Source organism: Eutrigla gurnardus (genome assembly GCF_963514095.1).
Source record: "Eutrigla gurnardus genome assembly, chromosome: 4".
Taxonomy (NCBI): domain Eukaryota; kingdom Metazoa; phylum Chordata; class Actinopteri; order Perciformes; family Triglidae; genus Eutrigla; species Eutrigla gurnardus.
In genome coordinates, this window is record NC_139918.1 from 30,341,733 (window position 1) to 30,361,049 (window position 19,317).

Genomic DNA, 19,317 nt, shown 5'->3' on the forward strand with positions numbered 1-19,317 from the left:
GCAGCGAGTTAGCGTCGTTTCAGAGGAGACGGAGCGGCAGACGTCCGCTCGGAGGGAGAAGAAAAACGCAGCGTAGGCCTGTCCTGTTACCACAAAACGCATCTCTTACATAACTGTGACAAAGAGTCCTTGTCTCTGTCTGTCCCCCTCTCACCCTACTCACCCCTCAGTCCTCACCAGCTTGTACTGAACCCCATCAACCTCCCGATGAGTGTCTCCCTCCACTCTACTCTCATACTTTCACTGTATTCTCTATTTTCTTCTACTGTGCTCATCCCATGAACCCGCTGTTAGCAGCCAAACACTTTATATTTGGAAGTTGTCTCGAGGTTAGAGTTTGGAAACAACAAACCTGGCTGTTAGTTCTCACCGCTGTCAAGCTGGCAGCTTCAAGAAGACTGCTGTGATGTTTAATGAGTGCAGACGGCAGGAAGTGACTAGACGCTCCTATTACAGTCCTGCGCCACAGATTCCTTTCTCCTTTTTCTCAGAGCATTTGATTCATTGATTGACTGGGAGTAATGAGAATGTCAACAAATCAAACAGAAAGGGTTTCTAAAATAAATTACCCGCCCGGGCTTTGAATGTCAGAAGTCACTGACCACTGATCAGCCTTCCTCAGAAGAAAAAAGTCACTCAAAGGTCATGTCACATTAAGGTCAAAACACACCGTCACCCAACAGCTGCTGTTATTCTCTATGTTCAACCTGCACACCGCTGCAAGCTTGATATATGGCGACGACTCAGGGTTTTATATACAGATTTCTGGTGAAATGTGACGCTAACGATGACTTTCTTCCCCTCACAGTGAAATCTGACAACAAAGACAAGCAGGAGAAGACAGACGCCTTTGACAAGAAAGAGAAAGAAGAGCAGCAGAAGAAGGACGCTGGCCCCGACAAGAACCAGAAGTCTGAGAAGATCCTCAAGGAAGAGGAGAAGACGGAGAGGATGAACGCGGAGAAGAACAACAAGGCCAACGACAAGCCGGAGAAGGTGGACAAGCCGGAGAAGACCAACAAAGACGACAGGAAGGAGGAGGAGAAGAAGGACGAGAAGGGAGGGAAAGGGACGGCAAAGTCTCCGACAGGCAACGGCGGCAAAACCCTGCCGAGCCCCGACGGCAAGAGCAAGGTGGGTCACACACACACACACACACACACACACACACACACGGAGGGTTGCTGTCCACACACATCCCTGCAAACAGATTCACAAACCGCCTCACCACCCAGAGGTCACAGCTTTGACCTCTGCCACAGCCGGTGTGTCCAACCGCAGCCTGCTCGCGTGTCCTTGAGCAAGACACAACCACGGGGACACAATTAAACAGACATCTTCCATTTCAATTAGTTCACTGCTCCTACTGGTCTGTGTGTGTGTGTGTGTGTGTGTGTGTGTGTGTGTGTGTGTGTGTGTGTGTGGTGTGTGGTGTGTGGTGTGTGGTGTGTGGTGTGTGTGTGTGTGTGTGTGTGTGTGTGTGTGTGTGTGTGTTTTCGCCGGCTGAGCCTGTTAGCTGTGTTGCACTGTGACATTTTATTCAGGGATGTAAAATGGCAGCCAACCATGAAAAAACGTCCATCATAGTTTCCTAAAGCCGAAGCTAATGTCACCAAAATAAACTAAGAAAAGCAGAAATCCTCACAAGTGACCAGCTGGACGTTGAATTAACTGTTGATTGACTAAATGATTTAGCTGTTTAGGAGTATTCCACTCAGATTAACACCAAAGCTTCGAGAGCTGCTAGCCTGTTAGCAGCTAGCAGTAGCTAAGCAGGTCATTGTCACTCCGTCACGGAGCTGCATGAACTCTGTTAGTTAGTGATGGATATCCCGTCCATCACTCAGTTCCTGTGTGTTTGCTGATTCTCTGATATCTGAGAGATGATTTCCATATCACGTGCTGCTTTGGAATGTGAGGCTTATTATTTTATAATTTCCTCTCCAAAGTGGCGGTAATTTGCTAATTTGCTTTTGAGATTTTATTTTGTGATCACGCTCATATCACGCTGTCATTGCAGTGATTTCCCCTCTTTCTGTCTTGGTCCTCCCTCTCTCTCCCTCTCTCTCTCTCCCTCTCTCTCTCTCCCTCTCCCTCTCTCTCTCCCTCTCTCTCCCTCTCTCTCTCTCTCTCTCTCTCTCTCTGTCTCTCTCTCTCTCCTTTTACCGTATTGTGGCTTCTTTTATTTCCATTATCATTAGCCTGACGTGGGTCCAACTAAACCAAACTCTACCAAATCCCGCCCATCCACCCTCTCCACCAATGGCGAGGCCACCTCGGCCAAACGCCCCTCCCCAACCACAGCCAATAAAAAAAGCCCTGTTGCCAAGGCGACCACGCCTACAGCCGCCAAGCGGCCACCGACGGCAACCGGCTCCGCCAAGGCTGCCAAGGTGAGTACAACACACCGCGTAGACGTGAATGTTCCATCCTTCCTAGTCTGCGTTCTCTTCTTGTGAAACATCATCACAGTTCAAAGTCACTTTCAGCTCCGTCCAGATGCCCTGAACTTGGGGTTTCCCAGCATGCAATGCTGGAGGATACCAGCCAAGCTTTTAGGTGTTATTATTTTCATCTTGTCAAGTGTAACTCACCAAATCGTGTTTTGGTAATTCAGGTCAACTTTACAGCTCATCTTAGTAGCTAACTGTTTGAGAGCTTTAACTCTTGTTTACTGAGATAGTAGGTTAATTTTCTCATCGACTTCTATACAGTCAGAGAGGAGTCGCCCCCTGGTGGCCAGCAAGGAGAACGCACGTTTAAGGCAGGACCGAAGTTTGCCGCCTCTTTAAAATCTCCTAAAACAATCCTGGGTCATCCATTCAGCCGTAGAGAAAATCACCAAACACCAGCCGAGACCAGACTCGTTATCCCTCCTCCTTCCTGTTAGTCATCGTTCTGTCTTCTTTCCTCGCTTTGCTTTCATTGATGGCCTCTCACCAGATATCAGGATGGCACACACACACACACACACACACACACACACACACACTCAGCTCATCTGTCATCTGTTGTGATTTCCAGACTCCTGAAAATGAGAAACGCCAACTTGTGCCGAAGGCCGCGCCCACTCCCCGAGCGCCCGCCACTAAGAACGGCTCCTCTGCGACTGCTGGAAATAAAACTGCTGGTACGTGCACACACACACACACACACGCACACACACACACACACACACACGCAGAGTAGCATCACATCTATTAGATGGTATCTGACCGTGTGATATGAACGCCATCGTCACAGACCAGCGTCTCGACTCTGCTTTTGCTCGGTCATAGTGTTGAAAGTGCAACCTGACCTCTACAGCAGCAGCTGGGCAATGACTCACAAATGCAAAGTGGACCCACTCCGGGCAAGAGGCTAACAGAAACGCTGCCATATGTTACACTTTAACGGGTTCGCGGGCTGGCGTTTGAAGGCATCACGCTGGTATTTTTATCACAAACAATATCTCACCTCCTCCATGACTCAGTCAGCGCTGTGATGTTCAAACAGGCGTTGTGCCTTCTGTGCACTTGCTGCCACACAGATCTATCCTGACATCACTCCTCTGTGCTCAGACTGCTCAATCCTCATGTCTAATACCCACCGCATGGTCAGCCATGCTACTTCATTGATATACAAACACGAGGGTCGAGGTGTCTGGTCAGGTGTGTTTAAGGTTGTGTGTTATGTTTGTTTCCTGCTCACAGCGAACAAGACTGACAAGACTGACAAGACTGACAAGACTGACAACAAGACGGGAGAGACCAAGAAGCCCAAGACTACAGGTAAGAAACCGTCCAGCAGAAGATTTCCTTCAATATTGTTCTTGTTCTTATTCTTTCACAAGAATAAAATAAAGGTTTTTGGATGGAAATATATACTTATAATATATATACACTCAAGTTAAGTCACAGACATTACATATGTAACATTCCTAACTTACGTAAAAAACATTTCCACAATGCCAATCAAGATAGGTGACGTCACCATGACTACGTTGTTTCATCCGCTACTGTTCTATGTTTGGCCTTGTTCCTTTCTTGGGTGCATTATCCTTTCCATCCAGCGTTTGTGTGTCAATCGTTGATCACTGATGTGTTATGTTACATTAAAACATGATATGTTGATCAATACTAGCACCGCTGGGATGAATAGTAAGACCATGAGCTCCTCTTCTTTCCTCTTCACTGGACATATTTAACTGAAATAACATGGTTTACCCCTCCTCACTGCAGCCCGTCCTCGCCAGGCCTCCACCACTACTCCCGCTGCCTCGACTAACGGCGAGGCCTCTCACCGCCGCCGCGTCCTCACCAAACCCCCCGTTCCCAAGCAGACCCCGATGGAGAAGAAGCCGCCGGTGCCCCGCGCCCCTCGAACCCCGCGGCCCATCAACGCTCCGACGCCCGACCTGAAAAACGTCCGCTCCAAGATCGGATCCATCGACAACATAAAGTACCAGCCCGGCGGAGGAAAGGTAGGACAACGCACGAAAAAAAAGGTGTATGAATAATTCAGAACGAGCTGTCGACATTCCTGAAATGTATCTTGTTACGGGAAACGATTTGTGGCTGGTTGGTTTGTGATTCAGCTGCTGTGTGCCGTTCATCATAACAGCATGTTTTACTCGACACTGCTGTCACAATAAATAGGAATCAACTGGTCCCGGCAAGGTCCTGGTTTACACTCAATTTCAGCTCATTATTAGTTTTCTAGTTTGTTTGAAAAAAAAAAAAAACATGCTCTAAAATCAGTGCATTTTCATCTTTAACTTTAATACCTGTCTGTCACATCTTGTTCATGAGAGAAAACTGAGTCACCATCTCAGCATAAAGAAGTACATCTAGCAACAGACAGGCTTTGCAAACCATTTTAGATTTGTCTGTTACCAACACAGACGCCATCTCCCCCGATTTATCCAAGAAACCGCATGCATGCTGCCTTTTTAACAACACCCTCTTTCACATTCACAGTGATTGCTCACATCCCCAACCTGTATCATTAAGACCTGATGACGTGGTCCAATTAAAGTTAGATCAGTGCAGAGTAGGAGCCACAGTGGCCTCTCCTAATGACTCTGTGAAATTGGCCTTATCTCATATTTCCTTGTATGCGTCAGGGAAATAGAGTGTCTGGTTGTCAGCATCTGCCTGTGATCTTTGGTCTGCATTCGCTCTCTCAGGCAGGTGTGTTTTGCAGGAGCAGGTCTGTTCCTGCTGTGTCGTTGTCTCGTCCCTTTCAAACGCTCCATCTCTTTGTGTCAGCCCGTCTGTCAGAGTGAAGCAGCTGTACCCTGCATCACAATAAGTAGCGCTGACTCATTCGGTCTCTGCGGCGATACTAAAGGTTGCATATGATGCGATTCAGGTGTTCATTGTGTGGAGAAATGAATGTGGAGGACCAGAGACTGTCTGTGGTCCAAACAACAAGGTCACTGCCAGATTTATGTCTAGATGACTTTATATGGAGTGTTGATGGAGCAGCTGCAATGTTAGCGTAGCCTAGCATCCATCAACCAGACTCCATTCAAAAACCAGCGTTTTAAAAGTAGTCAGCATGTGGTCTAGCAGACAGACCTAACAAAGCATGACTTCAGACTTTTTACTGATCACCATCATTATGGAGTTATTTCAGCATCTTTTTCATCTGGTTGTTGATATTAAATCACAGATAAATAGTTAATTTTTTGTTGATCCAGCTGCAGTAATAATAGAATAAACACAAATGATCCTGCAGTCAAAGTAACTTGAGGTGGTGTGAACACGGAATATTATTGGTTTGTCAAATATGTATTTTATATGTTAGATTCTTCCCTCAGCAACTATGAATTTGACGTGTTTGTATGAACAGTTCCACTAATGTGACATTTGATCTGTTTTTTTCTGGTTGTGTTATTATTCTTACGTTTTTCTTTTTTGTGCTGATATAAAAGCTGTATTTATCTACTAGCGTGCTATAATTCATTGTCATGTTTAGAAAAATGCTCCTGCTCGCAAACATCTGTCTGATGCGATACATCTGATAGGCCGTTTCTACACATATTTGTTTGCTATCCTCCCATTTGATTGGCCCATATTTCTGCCTTACATGTAACTGGTGCTGCTACCATCAATTATTTAAAACACCCACACATATCCAGGTGGATTTCATTATAAAGCTTGGATTTTTTTTAAGTCATGTTATGATTTTTCATACGCTTCACTTTTTGATTGGCTGACCCATGCACTCATCTGATTGGTCCAGCTGCTAACCCATCAGTTCCCATGTCCCCCACCCCTCCACCGCGTTGTGTTGTGGCGTGTGGTTGGTTGGAGGTTGTACTGACCGGCGGGTGGTTGTCTCCCCAGGTCTCCTCCCCGAACAACAAGGCATCAGACCCCTCCACCCCCACCGCCAAGGCCAAAGTGAGTCCCTGCCGTGTGCACCCTCACACCTCACACACACACGTACATCCTCCCGCCTTCCCTCTGCATCCACGTACACTGGCTGAAAAAGCTGTCTGGCTCACTATCATGCTAGAAAATACAGGAAACAAAAAGACATGCTTTGATTTTTATTCATTTGTTCTTCATTTATGCTTTATAAATAAACCCTTAGGTAGCTGCTGAAAGTCTGTATTTAAACGTTTGGGAGCTGACTTTGGCAGTTAAACACAGAAACATGCATCTCCTGGTTTTAAACGTGCCCCTTAAAATCTGCTGAACAAGGTGCATCACTCAGTGTCCGTCTGGAACATTAAAAACAAGTCAAACTCAAGATACAGACTCTGAATACAAGTACTCATTTAAAAAAAAGAGACATTCAGGGACACGACAAGCTTTTGTTGTGGATGGGAAGCCAGTTAGGGATTGTTTGTGTCGCTGCCCTCGTTACTGCCGGGATCAGTCCGCCCAACCTTCGACAAAAGGGAGGAAAATAAATATCGTATTTGCAGGTAAAGTCAAACTCCTCCTCTCGTTGTTTTTGTTCTCCATCTAAACTCCATGTTCATTTCCACAGCACCTTAACGTTTACATCCACTGAGCGTCATTTAAACAGTTCAACACGTCCACCATCAGATTCCATGTATCTCAACACTTTCCAGAGGACACGCCGGCGGGGACCGATGACCCATTTTGCAAAATAAACTTGATTGAAGTGGCAGCTGTAGTAAATTAAGATGGAACTTTATTTATCTCCAGAGAAACCAGCAGGAAAAAGAAGGGAAGAGTGCAGATATAATGAGCGCAAAAATATGATGTATGATTAAAAAAAATAACGTGCAAATCCAAAATATAGGCAAAACTCCCAAAAACTGCATGGATAACGGATGGTTGGTTACATATAGCTTTGTATGTATAACATCTAATCTGGAGCACAGGTAAGTGTGTGTGTGGTTGATTCACAATGTTTCTAATTATGTCCGTAATATGATCAGAGAGTTGTAATGAATCAAACTAAATAATACTTCTGATAGTGTAATCCTCCATCGTTAAACTCTGATTAAGACCTGTTGATAATCCTGAACTGGTCTGTAATTAAAATTGGTCGGTAAGACTCGACAGACAGTCATTGTAGCATCTCAAACACTTTGATTGTATGCTTTTGTCTGCGATCTAGCGGGCAAATGTAGAACTGGGAAGCAACTAAAAGACAGATACATATATATATATATATATATATATATATATATATATATATATATATATGAAAGCTTTTCCTGGTGGTTTAGTCTCGTGTGCTGGTCTTCTCGGGTGTCCGACACTGCTGATCAAAGCCGGAGTCGATAAATATGCGTGACTACTGCTGAGGCGTTTGTGCTGGGAATGACTGCAGGTTGGAACCTTTGAAGACAAAAGCCAGATGTTCGTGGTTGTTAGTGGGTTTTTGTCCACTGGTGGTAAAGAGGATTTAGCTCTCTCTCAGCATCCTGCAGTGTCCCTTTTTCTCATCGGCAAAATTCCTCACCGAGACATGATGAAGCAGCTACAGGTGTGTGTGTGTGTGTGTGTGTGTGTGTGTGTGTGTGTGTGTGTGTGTGTGTGTGTGTGTGTGTGTGTGTGTGTGTGTGTGTGTGTGTGTGTGTGTGTGTGTGTGTGTGTGTGTGTGTGTGTGTGTGTGTGTGTGTGTGTTGTTCATGCGTTAAGCGTACGTGTGCTAACTGCTCAGTGAGTCATCCATTGCCGGTGCCACCTGCGTCATCATGTCGTCTTCATCCCGGAGAAAGAGACGGAGAGAGAGAGAGGGAGTGGACGACGGCGTCTGAACCTGCAGCAGCGCTTTTTTTTCTTCTTTTTTTTAACGATACGACCACCAAGGCAGTGAAACCGATATCACAGCACAACACGGAGGAAAGAGCTATGATGAATAGTAGGAAGGGAGGGTGGAGGTGAGAGAAACTACGGTGCAGAAAGGTCAGCTTTATTAAAGCAACACATCAAGTTCATGAGAGAATGCAGCAGTTAAAATAGCCGAGAGGTTCAAATTCACAAATTAAACCCTCAGAAAATGATCATAGTCCAAATTTGTAGCTAGGTTTATGCTTCAGGTGTCTTTGTTGACAACCTAAATAACCCATTAAATAATCAAACATAACCTGGCTGAAAAGAGCTCTGCAGGACATAAATATAAAAGGAGAGGAATGGAGGGAAGTAGGCGCCGGCCGGCTGCCTGATGCCAAGCCTCTGTAATAAAACTGCAAATACTAACAACATGACTTCAGAGACGCTTGACCCGTAGCACAGACTGAAATGTGGATTTTCAGCCTCATCTCATGGCTGTGTAGTTAACGATGTGAAACAGTGTCTTGGTTGGGTCTGTTAATGACTCACGGCGTGTGTTTGACGTCCTGGGAGCGAAAACCAGACCGTGGATCTGGATGATACACTTTCTGACTCATACTTCAGATCTCCTGACACCAATTCACATTTTCAGTCATTTTCATCCTCCTCACTTTGATTTCTACTTCTTTTTTTCACATTTATTGTATTTATTGTTAACCTGGGATGACTTCATTTATGTATTTATTATTTTGTGTTGCGTTCATCCTTTTCCTCTTTTTTTGTTGTTGCTTTTTGTTGGTGTGTTTGTGATACAACTGTTGCTGCACATCACCTGCTCATAGAACAAAGCTGAAAGTGGAAATATCAAATAGATGATTCAACACAAGCCACACAAGTTGTTTTAGTCATCAATGGACAAGACAATATTTGCTTTCATGCTTGATTATGTTGAGCAACTAGCAACAGTACGCTAGATTTTTTAAATTATCCAACGGGAATAATATATAATAAATGACCTACCGTAGCTTTAAGAGAATCAGACATGGAGGTCAACCCAAGGAAGGACCGCTGCAGGGCTCCTCTACCTAAAAGCCTTTTCTTTTCTCCTCCACACTCCTGTATGAGTCGCTTGCAGTTGCTTCTCTGCTCAGATCGGCATGTGTTAACACTAAAACACCGACTGTCCCGTCGCTGTAATACTCTTGCATGTGCTCCGTCTCCCCTTCCAGTGTTTGTCCTGTGGCTTGATCTCACTTTTGTGTTAACGCGGTTTATGGAAGCGCTCTATTGTTTTTCACTCAGTAACTTTTGATGCTTCAGCGTTCATTGTTGCACAAACCTTTCCTTCAAGACTATCTCCGATCAGCTGCGCCTTTTTCAACAGCTTTTTTTACAGAGCCACACGCCGATAAAGCTAAATCACATAGAGCAGATAATCCCTGAAGTCGGGTTGGAGGACTCATTTGATTTGAATGACAGAACCTCCTCCGTACGTAGAGAGCGAGGCCACTCTTGTTTCCTGTTAACTTCAGCTGCCAGCTGATCTGCTCTTCTCTGCTGCTCTTGTCTGTCTGCCTGTCATACCCTCCTCCTTCTTCTTTCTGTCTTTCTTTCTGTCTTTCCTTTCACTTCTACCTCCTCACTTTCCTGCTTGTCTGTGTGTCTGCCTGCCTGTCTTTAGGTTCAGATAGTGCACAAAAAGCTGGACTTCAGCCATATCACGTCTCGCTGTGGCTCCAAGGACAATATCAAACATGTCCCTGGAGGTGGCAAAGTAAGTACCTGCTGGAGCCGGAGGGAGACTCTGGAGGAGGGTGGATGCTTTATGTCACGTTCTCTGCTACATCAGCCTCATCCAGGCTTACTAATTAAATGAAAAACTCCAATTAAAAAAAACAATCTTGGTGACAAAAAGATGGGCTATTTAAAGTCTGGTTGTATTTACCAGAAACATCATGTTCAAAGTCACTAAGAAGGAGTGCACAGTAATCTGAGCACTTACGGCTCCCTCTGCTTCCATTTTGGATCGATTTCAGTGAAAGTGAACCCGACCTCGGGTCCTTCTGCCCACCCATCCAGATGTTGCTCCCATCTGCTCCAAACACCTGCTGCACTATCACATTCCATCCCTGGGCTGCTCTCACAACCACCACTCTGCTGCCTCAGGCTGGACCGATCACACCTAATCACAACTTTCAATTATATGTTAGAATGGAAAAAACATAATTACTTGATGAAGTAATTACAGAAGAATGTTTCTTTTTATGAAATCACGTGTTTATTTCTGCTATCCATATTCCAACTGTCTAATTTCCATTTGATTTAATTGTGGGGGAGAAAAAAGCGTTTAGCATTACTACAGTTTAAATTGGTGAAGTCACCTGAGAGCTTCAGGGTTGATCAGGACATTTATCCTACAGATTTGTTATATGATCACAGGATTCTTGAGTATTAAAGCTGCAGTTGGTAACTTTTATAAAAAACTGAATTTTTGTGATATTTGCCCAAATTGTTGCTGTATCCTCACATTAGTACATGAGACAGATAATCTGTCCACTGCCGAAGGAAAACAACCAATCAGAGCCCAGAAGAATCAGAATCAGAGATCATGAGGCTCCTGAGTTGTTACTGTTTTGCCTTTTTCTTGATTTAAGTGTTTTCAGAAACACGTTTTAGTGAACTGCTTATTGTAAAATGAGAACGTTTGCTCCAGTCGGTGGGCGGTGGCTACCTAATCTAACAATTTGATTGGATTTTCACGTGCTGATTGACAGCTGTATTAGAGACTCCTTGGCTCTGATTGGTTGTTATCCTGCCAAGACAATTAGGAGACTTAAAGGAGGCACATTAACCTGATTCTTTCACAGATTATCTCTCTTATTTTCTAATGTCATGATATAGTGACAGTTGAGCAAATATGATTCAAAAAGTTAATTTATAAAAATAATCAACTGCAGCAACAAGTTATCTCAAACAACCAATCCAAAGGATAATCGACCCTGAAATATGTGTCGATTTTAAACTGTAGTCATGACAACACAAAAATCAGACACTTGAAATGAGGATAGCAGAAATAAATGTTAATATGACTGTATAAAAGATATTCTTCTGTTAATGTTATTCAAACATATAATTTGTTTTTCTTAACCCACGATTGGTCCCACCAAAACCTCTTAACCCCGTTGTGCTGTTATTCTCTAGCAGACCTTTTTTCTAATCTTTATTTTGTCTTGTCCATTTTTTGTCATTTTTTTCCAATTACACCTAAATCAACTCCAATATGTTATTTCTGTGGCTGAGGAAAGTTCAATCAATATTTTCGACCATGAGCTACTCTCAAACTCTCAAACTGCTTCACTGAAAATAAACGAGAGATGGATTTTGTTTTTTACACCAAAATTAAATTTATTCTGGTTTTTCTCAGGTGTGAAGCAGAAAATGTTCACATATCCTCAGATCATCCCCTGCTGCTCTCAGTCTATCATCTATGAAACCTCTCTCTATGGAGCAGCTCCACATGTTATCTTTGTGTCAACACACAGTTTTAACGCTCGGCTTTTTGGAATCGGGACGGATTTGTCCATGTTTGCTCCTATTTTTCTGGACTGCCTTCAACCATAGAAATAACATGGAGGTATTTAAACAAACCTGCTTAAAGTAGATTAACGTACACACAAGCTATATATTCTCGCACCAGACTGCTTGTGGTAAAAACCCTCTTATGTAAAGCATGTTCCACATTAATAAGCAAATAAAATGAAATGGTTCTAATGCAGAACTCATGGGTCTGTACTGCAGTAGGTTTATCACATTATACATTTGCACCAATATTTACCGGCTTGTTTACCTCACTCTAAAAACACACAGAGAATATTTAAATCGGCTGTTAAGAATTCAAATATTTCTATTATCAAATCAGCTGATTGATATTTTAAACTAATGAGGGAGAACCATAATGTCAGAACCAATCACGGCTTGTTTTCTCATAACATGTGAACGGCGCTGAGGTTCACAGTCGATCAGGCCTCCTGTCTGTCATCAAATACGTAAACATGATTGATGTGCTGTCGAGCACGACGACGCCGGCTCTTAACCTCCAGCTGCCGTCGGAGTGCAGCACCTTCTTCCATCGTCCGGTTACAGCCGGTCCTGATTTACATGCACGGAGCATCGTTGACCAGCCTAACGATACAAAAAGCCACCTTAATAACAACAAGGCAGATGAGAGTAGGGAAGGCAGCATGTGGAGGTACCCATCCCCCCACATACGCCATCGTGTACAGGTGGTCTTCCTCTCTTCACATGCACCAGGTGCGTGATAATGACGTGGTCTCCTGAAGTGTAGCTGCTTTGTGTGCTGGATGTGGCGTCTCCTTGACTTCCTATAAAGGGGCTTCACTGTGATCTTCCTCAGGTGCAGATCCTGAACAAGAAGGTCGACCTGAGCAAGGTGACGTCCAAATGTGGCTCGAAGGACAACATCAAATATAAGCCAGGTCAGGCTTGTTACTTCTATGCTCCTCTTCGTCCTCTTCCTCATTTCATTTAACGTCTTTATTCTCTTCTATGCTGGTCTCCGGTTCTGAAAAAGTGAAGCCGGTATTAAAGACTGGCTTTCTCTCTGCAGGCCATCAGGGGGCGACTCCCCTGGTTGTCTGATTACATGGAGTCTATGTCCGAATTCACTCACTAATACTGACTATATAGTGAGATCACCATGTTGTCCATATCTTTATATCCACTATATAGTGGACTCACAAGTAGTGAACAACCGATGGTCACTAACCGAACATTATGTACCATCATGCATTGCTCTGAAGGAAGTATGACATAGAGAGTAGAGAGAGAGCAGAGTGATGGAGACAAATCCATGAAAATAATGTATTTAATGTGAGCAGAGCAGTTACAAATAAAAAAAAAACCTAGTTCACGAACCAGCGGGTGACGTCACCATGACTACGTCCTCTTCTCGTATACAGGCTGTGTTCTCACGCTAGCTTTCGTGTTTCTCAGGTGGAGGGGATGTGAAGATCGAGTCCCACAAGCAAAACATTAAAGCCAAGTCTAAGATCGGATCCATGGACAACATGGGACCAGGCAGCGACCAGACCAACGGACACAAGGTCACTCATTTTATCAGCTGACTCATTGTGCTTTTACTGGCTGACGCCACAAGATGGTGTGGAAGCATGACTCTATAAATAACACCTTAGCGTTCATTTTGTGTGTGTGTGTGTGTGTGTGTGTGTGTGTGTGTGTGTGTCTATATTTGGCTGCAGGAGGAGAAAACAGTGGAGAAGTCATCTTCACCTCCGAGTGGCGCTCCGACAACAGGACCGGCAGGCGTTGCTAAGGCAACAGCACCCGGAGGCGTTGCCAAGGAGAATGGGGTGAAGGAGACCACACCTACTCCTTTTGGGGGAGACGGACTGAGGGAGCATAGCTTAGACAAACGCATCACTGAGACAAGTGGGTGTAAACACACACACACACACACACACACACACACACACACACATCATCAGTTTCTTAAAGCATTGAAGCACTCGTCTGTGATTGGAGCCAGTTGACCATTCGCTAAGCCCCGCCCTGTTCTTACGCTCATCACATATGCAGTTTAAATGTTAACAGTGACATAGTTAGCTGTTTGGAAATAGAACTTGTAGACATGCAGATTATTCCAGAGCAGATAAACACGCTGTTTAATCACTTCCTTAGATAGAAAGGAAGGTAAGTAAACAAAGTGATAAATACACTGTTGAATCTATTTAGTAAGTAAGTAAAAATAAGTAGAAATCCAAAGCATGACAGAATCAACATGCCTAGTAATGGTTACTAAGCTATGATTGAACAGTCGCTGTTCAGGCGTTTAGCGGTCAATTACATACATACTTGACAATAAATACATAGATGTTGTGCATGTCTGCAGGCCTGAACGCGGCTACGTGTCTGACGGAGTGAGCTGGTAAAAGTAGCAGACACGTTGCTACTAAATGAAATTATGAAGAGCTCTACAGACTAAAGATGAGTCCGTCTCAGCGGATAAATTCATGGCTGGCACTGCAGCTGGCTTCCAGACTCCCGGAGTTCAGAGAGGCAGACTTTCTGCCACCCGACGCGGTTGCCAAACCTCGGTCTAATTGATGGATGGCTGTGGCGCTAATGCAATAAAAAAACAGGAACGGTTTATATTTGGCCCATGATTTAGATGAACCTGCCGCAGACAGTAACAGCCTGTAACACACCATCTGGCTGGGAAAACTGCTTCAGCATCACTTTTCTCTCTTTCTGTCTTCTGTGTTTGTTCCTTCCCCTCCACAGACTGAGTCCCAGTGACCTGTGGATTTTGGCGGGACACGCATGGCGCTCGCCGACCTGCCAATCGACCGACCAACCAACCTACCACGGCGCAGTCACTTCCCTTTGGCCCCGCCCTTCATCTTGCCCACCGCAGCACCGAACTGACCGACCGCCTCTCAGTGTTTCTTCTGGGGTCCGCCTGCCGGCTTCCTGCTACCGACCCTGACCTCTGACCTCTCAGCGGTTGGCCTTGGCCCTGCCGACCGCAGAGAAGAGCACTTGCTGTTTGTCCGTGTTTCTGTGTGTGGGGCTCCACCGGCTTCTCAACTCATAATATCCCTTTAGAGGACTCGAATCCCCAAATTTTAACAACACCAACGCAATAACTTGACCACTATTGTAGTCAGTGCTGTGTGGAAGTTTACTGAGCATGACCAGTAGAATATGAGTCACCTAATGGGTCTAATCTGTGGTCCCTCCTGCAGGCCGTAACAATTAAAAACCGCTTTGATCTTCAAACCTTGTTAGCAGGCCTACGCTAACGCTGCTATTTGCCCCGCCTCCATTCCCAGTCCATGCCCACGTGGCCCCAGACCACACTCCCCAGCTGAGGGCCCGCTATGGTCTGCTTTAAATCCACACACTCCAGCCTCCCAGCCAGACACCAGTTATTCCCAAATCTACAGTATCTGCAGCACTGCACGTTGTCACATTACAGCCCTATCATATCCCCTTACATCTCTTAATACTTCGCACCAGTGTGTCTCACCTAAATGGATTACATTTTTAATATCACGATGCTAACTGTTAGCAGCGACCGGTGCCGAGGACTTATGCGGAGTAGAGAGAATACAATCGGAGACGTTTCGAGAGTTTTCGAAATCAGCGCAGAAAGTCGGCGCGGAAGCGTTTAGAAGAGTCAGACAATTCAAAGCAGTGTTCTGTTTCAAGAAAAGATGATCTGATAGCTAAAATGCCAAGGCTAGAGGAGGGATCTTTAAATGGGATTATTTAGACATTAAACTTAAGCGTTAATCTAGCTGCTGCACCTTTTAGTCTATTTACCAGTTTCCACAATCATGTCACAGGCTGCGGGGTAAATACCCGGTCACGCCAGCACTTGAACTGGTGATATTATACGGCTAAATCAATTTACTACACTGGAATCGCCATGATAAGTGATTTTTATTATCAAGCTCGTGAACTTTGACACGCTAACTTTCGCTAGAGTCTTAGCGGTTAGCTTTATAGCACATCTTGAAGCTCTTTAGAGTCTTTCTGAACGTGCAGGGTGGACTGATAGACTTCAACACTGTTCACGTTGTGAATTCAGGCAAAACGACGTGATATGGTTTCAGAAAAGTTCTGGGTTAAAATGTGTTAAAGTAGGTAAGTTGAATACATCACGTCAGTTAACTGAGTTAAAATAAGTTAACTGGATTTCGGCCAACAAGCCCTCCGGTTACGTCACCAAGCTGCTAGCCGCCATCATTCAGGAAGACGTGCTGATGAATTTCACCAGCCCACTTTCTGGTGTGACCGGCCCTCAATCCATTATTATTTATTTGGGTCCTGTTTAGCCGCTCGTCTTCCTAGAACACAATATCTTAGATATTTATTTCCACATCAGGGTACACACAGGTCTCTAGAGTATATTACCCACAACCTCTAGAGTGTGACAGCACTATTTAAAGCTACTTAACTTTTCATGATTTAGATAGGCGCACATAAGCACAGACTACTGTGGAGGTTTCAGGACTGCAGCCCCGTGCAGTTTTACTTTATGAAAGTATTTTTAAAAACAACAAAAAGCACCTTAAGCAAACTTTTTTTTTCAGTGGAAGATTTGCAAACCCTTTACCTTTATTTCTAAATAAGCTCACACATGTCCGCTAACTTTAAACCCTGTAGAGTTCTCAACACATGCAACCATGTTCTCCTCTGTGGTTCCCACCTTATCTAATGGTTGGATCCAAAACCTCCCAGTCATACCAGTAGACTCCAGTGAGAGACCCCAGCAGTCACCCTGAGTGGCGTCTAGCATTCACGGTTCCACATTGTGGCTGTTAGAGACAGACAGAAAGCGTCTCTTCTTTCTCTCGTGCGCACGTGGTAGCCTACTTCCTGGTCATGTGGTTCACCCCAGTGGAGAGGGGGCGGGGCTAGAGAGCCACACCCTCTTTTATGCCGTCTTAGAATCCTCTCTGTTGAGACCTGCTAACTCTCTTCACACTCAAACACTCTTACACACAGATATATACAGGGAAGCACACACATGCTTGTCGGTGTGCGCACACACACACACACACACACACACACATACAGTATAAACACACATAAGCACCCTAGAAATAAAAAAGGTCTGCTGTTCATAGAAGCATTCCTCTGTTAGTGGAACCAAGTCTTTATTGTGTGTTTGCTGCTCTTTGCTGACGTCATTTAACGAGCTGTGTCGGTGTGTTGCTCCTCTCGTCTGACATTCTGCCTCGTCCTCATCCTCCTCCTCCTCCTGTATCACTCCAGCTCTCTGACAGCAATACAGTGATGTTAGCTGGGAACGCCTCCTGTCACACACACACACACACACACACACCTGACAGAGACAAAGAATGACTACAGAGGTTAACAGGTGGTGAAGAGAGATTGTTAGCAGGAAGGGGGCAATTAAAGGGAATAATGTTACATTCATGGCAAGTCTGTTGTTGGCATTTTCTTTGCAACGTTTTAGCGACTGATTCACTTGTTTGCTCGAGGAAGTCGAGTTGTTTGCGCCTCCTAAGAGCTGCGACGGTACCGAGCCCCTTCAGGCGACTGCTGCACAGGAGCAGATGTTTCTAGTTGTCTCTCTAGCGCACATTTGACACAACATCCTTAGTGTAAATAGATGCAGGTAAACGGCTTTTGAAATGTTTTTGGACATTTCTTTCTTTTGTATAGGATACCACTGAATTTACATGAATTATTAAAATTCTCAAAGATTAAAAAAATCAATAAAAAAATGATTAATAATTGTACACTTCACAGCAGGGACTGCCCAGCTCCAAAATGCCATGAATGCAGCAGTATTTCAGCAGAGGCAGTAGCAAGAACAGCCTGCGGATACTGCAGGACCATCCAGTGGTGTCGGAAGTTGTCTTCCAGTGAACGACTAAAACAGAGATCCACAATTTTAAGATGCGTTTTCTTCTAAATCTTCGTAGTACACTCAATTTAAATCAATGGTTTATGAGAAAATGTAGTTTTTCTCAGTTTCCACACTTGTGTGGAGAGAAAATGCAACTCTTTTTAGAAATTATTTTATTATTTTAGGAAAATCGCCTAAAATTTGGCGCAATGCATTTTGGGTTCTGCTCAAACAACACTGTGATGTGACTTTGATTTACGGACAAAAAGCATTGTAAGGTGTCACAGAAGCAGCTGATCCTAATGGAGAAGGCCCTGTAATTCTATGCATTGTGCTGGGATGGTCTCTGCTGATGGACTGGCGACGTGTCTGTGGGGTGCTGCCATTAGTTGTCAGATGTGTGAAGTGTTACTACTGCATCCATCCTGTAGAGAGCGCTGCTGAGCCTCTAGAACACTGATAGTCTGGCCCTGAGGCTGACTGAGAAACCTAACATCACCATTAGAGAAGCTTCAGTCCAGTTACATACTGTTCTCATTGATGGCCATGTCATATTCCTGTACCTGGAACACTAATTCCCGTCAACATCGTATTAATTATGATAAAACTCAAAACGTCTCGTGCACTTTGAACACAGTCCTGCTCATGTCTCGATGCACTGAAGTGATATAAAAGTTGCTTTGCTGTATATTGGTGAAACATTGTCAGCTGTGTACTGTACATGTGTGCTTTTCGGGAGCTTTGTAGTTAGATACCGTCACGATAATCAAAGAGTAAGTGATCTAATAGTGAAGACTAGGCAACTAAAAGCACCGTTGAAGTATATTTAATATTGTCCTGTTCCCTCCAAATCATGCTCATGAGTTGCCTAAAAGTAAAAAAAAAAAAAAAAAAGTGTGTGGATCATATGTGAAAGCGATAATGTGAATCTTTCTTCAGGAATAGAAGAACAAAAAGGGACAGAAGCACTTTGATAGGTGTAGAGGAACAAAGCTGTCGTCTTAACGTCTGTAGGAGAGCTCGGTGGCGTGCAGAGAATGTCACCATGTGATGGGACGACCTGATGTTGTTTATGTCGAGTGGCACATTGGTACCCGTTATCTGTCATAGAGCGTTGCTCATCCGTGTCGTGCTATTGGCTGAGACGGTTTAACACTCAACTCTCCGGTTTGCCCTCTTGTTGTTCCTGTCAACATTCATACTTAACACTGGTTGTTACTTTTTGACCAAGCTACATGTTTCCCAGGTGGGTTTCAGTTTGGCTAAAGGACCCCACTGAATTTTCTGGACGCCTTATTTGATGAAGCATGAATTACAATCTTTCTGCCAGTTTTAACTTCAAAAAGATTTGACGGTAAAAAGAAATGATGCATCGATATAAAATGTATATCAGGCTGTACTTTACATGCCGTATTCTGTAGCAACAGCAAGTGAAGTTATCCAATTACGTTTCCAGTTTCCCCTTCAGATATTCGTTAAGAACACCTTAATGATTCCCTTAAAGTTAAGGAGCTCTGTGTTAATGTTAGCAGCTTGGACAAAATGTAATAACCAGATTCACTCTGACGTCCGTTGATTCCCCAGTTATAGCGCTTGAACGCCACCCTTCCACTACTATGCCACCCTGTCTCCTTGTATATAGTTTCC

At 44.2% G+C, this 19,317-nt stretch overlaps 1 protein-coding gene across 3 annotated transcripts in view; it reads left to right on the forward strand.

The window, feature by feature from the left end:
* The window catches only part of LOC311012174 (uncharacterized protein), a 64,216-nt gene extending 48,027 nt beyond the window's left edge, over nucleotides 1–16,189 (forward strand). Inside the window, exons 7-17 of one of the 3 annotated variants that reach the window (XM_084007516.1) lie at nucleotides 809–1,134; nucleotides 2,202–2,393; nucleotides 3,025–3,130; nucleotides 3,693–3,770; nucleotides 4,221–4,462; nucleotides 6,333–6,389; nucleotides 9,928–10,020; nucleotides 12,661–12,742; nucleotides 13,260–13,369; nucleotides 13,526–13,715; nucleotides 14,568–16,189. In XM_084007516.1, coding sequence (XP_083863642.1) covers nucleotides 809–1,134; nucleotides 2,202–2,393; nucleotides 3,025–3,130; nucleotides 3,693–3,770; nucleotides 4,221–4,462; nucleotides 6,333–6,389; nucleotides 9,928–10,020; nucleotides 12,661–12,742; nucleotides 13,260–13,369; nucleotides 13,526–13,715; nucleotides 14,568–14,572 — 1,481 coding nt within the window. In that variant the 3' untranslated portion in view covers nucleotides 14,573–16,189. The remainder of the gene's footprint in view (nucleotides 1–808; nucleotides 1,135–2,201; nucleotides 2,394–3,024; nucleotides 3,131–3,692; nucleotides 3,771–4,220; nucleotides 4,463–6,332; nucleotides 6,390–9,927; nucleotides 10,021–12,660; nucleotides 12,743–13,259; nucleotides 13,370–13,525; nucleotides 13,716–14,567) is intronic. The other 2 variants (XM_084007517.1, XM_084007518.1) reach the window with 2 other exon arrangements.
* The last annotated feature ends 3,128 nt before the right edge of the window (nucleotides 16,190–19,317 follow it).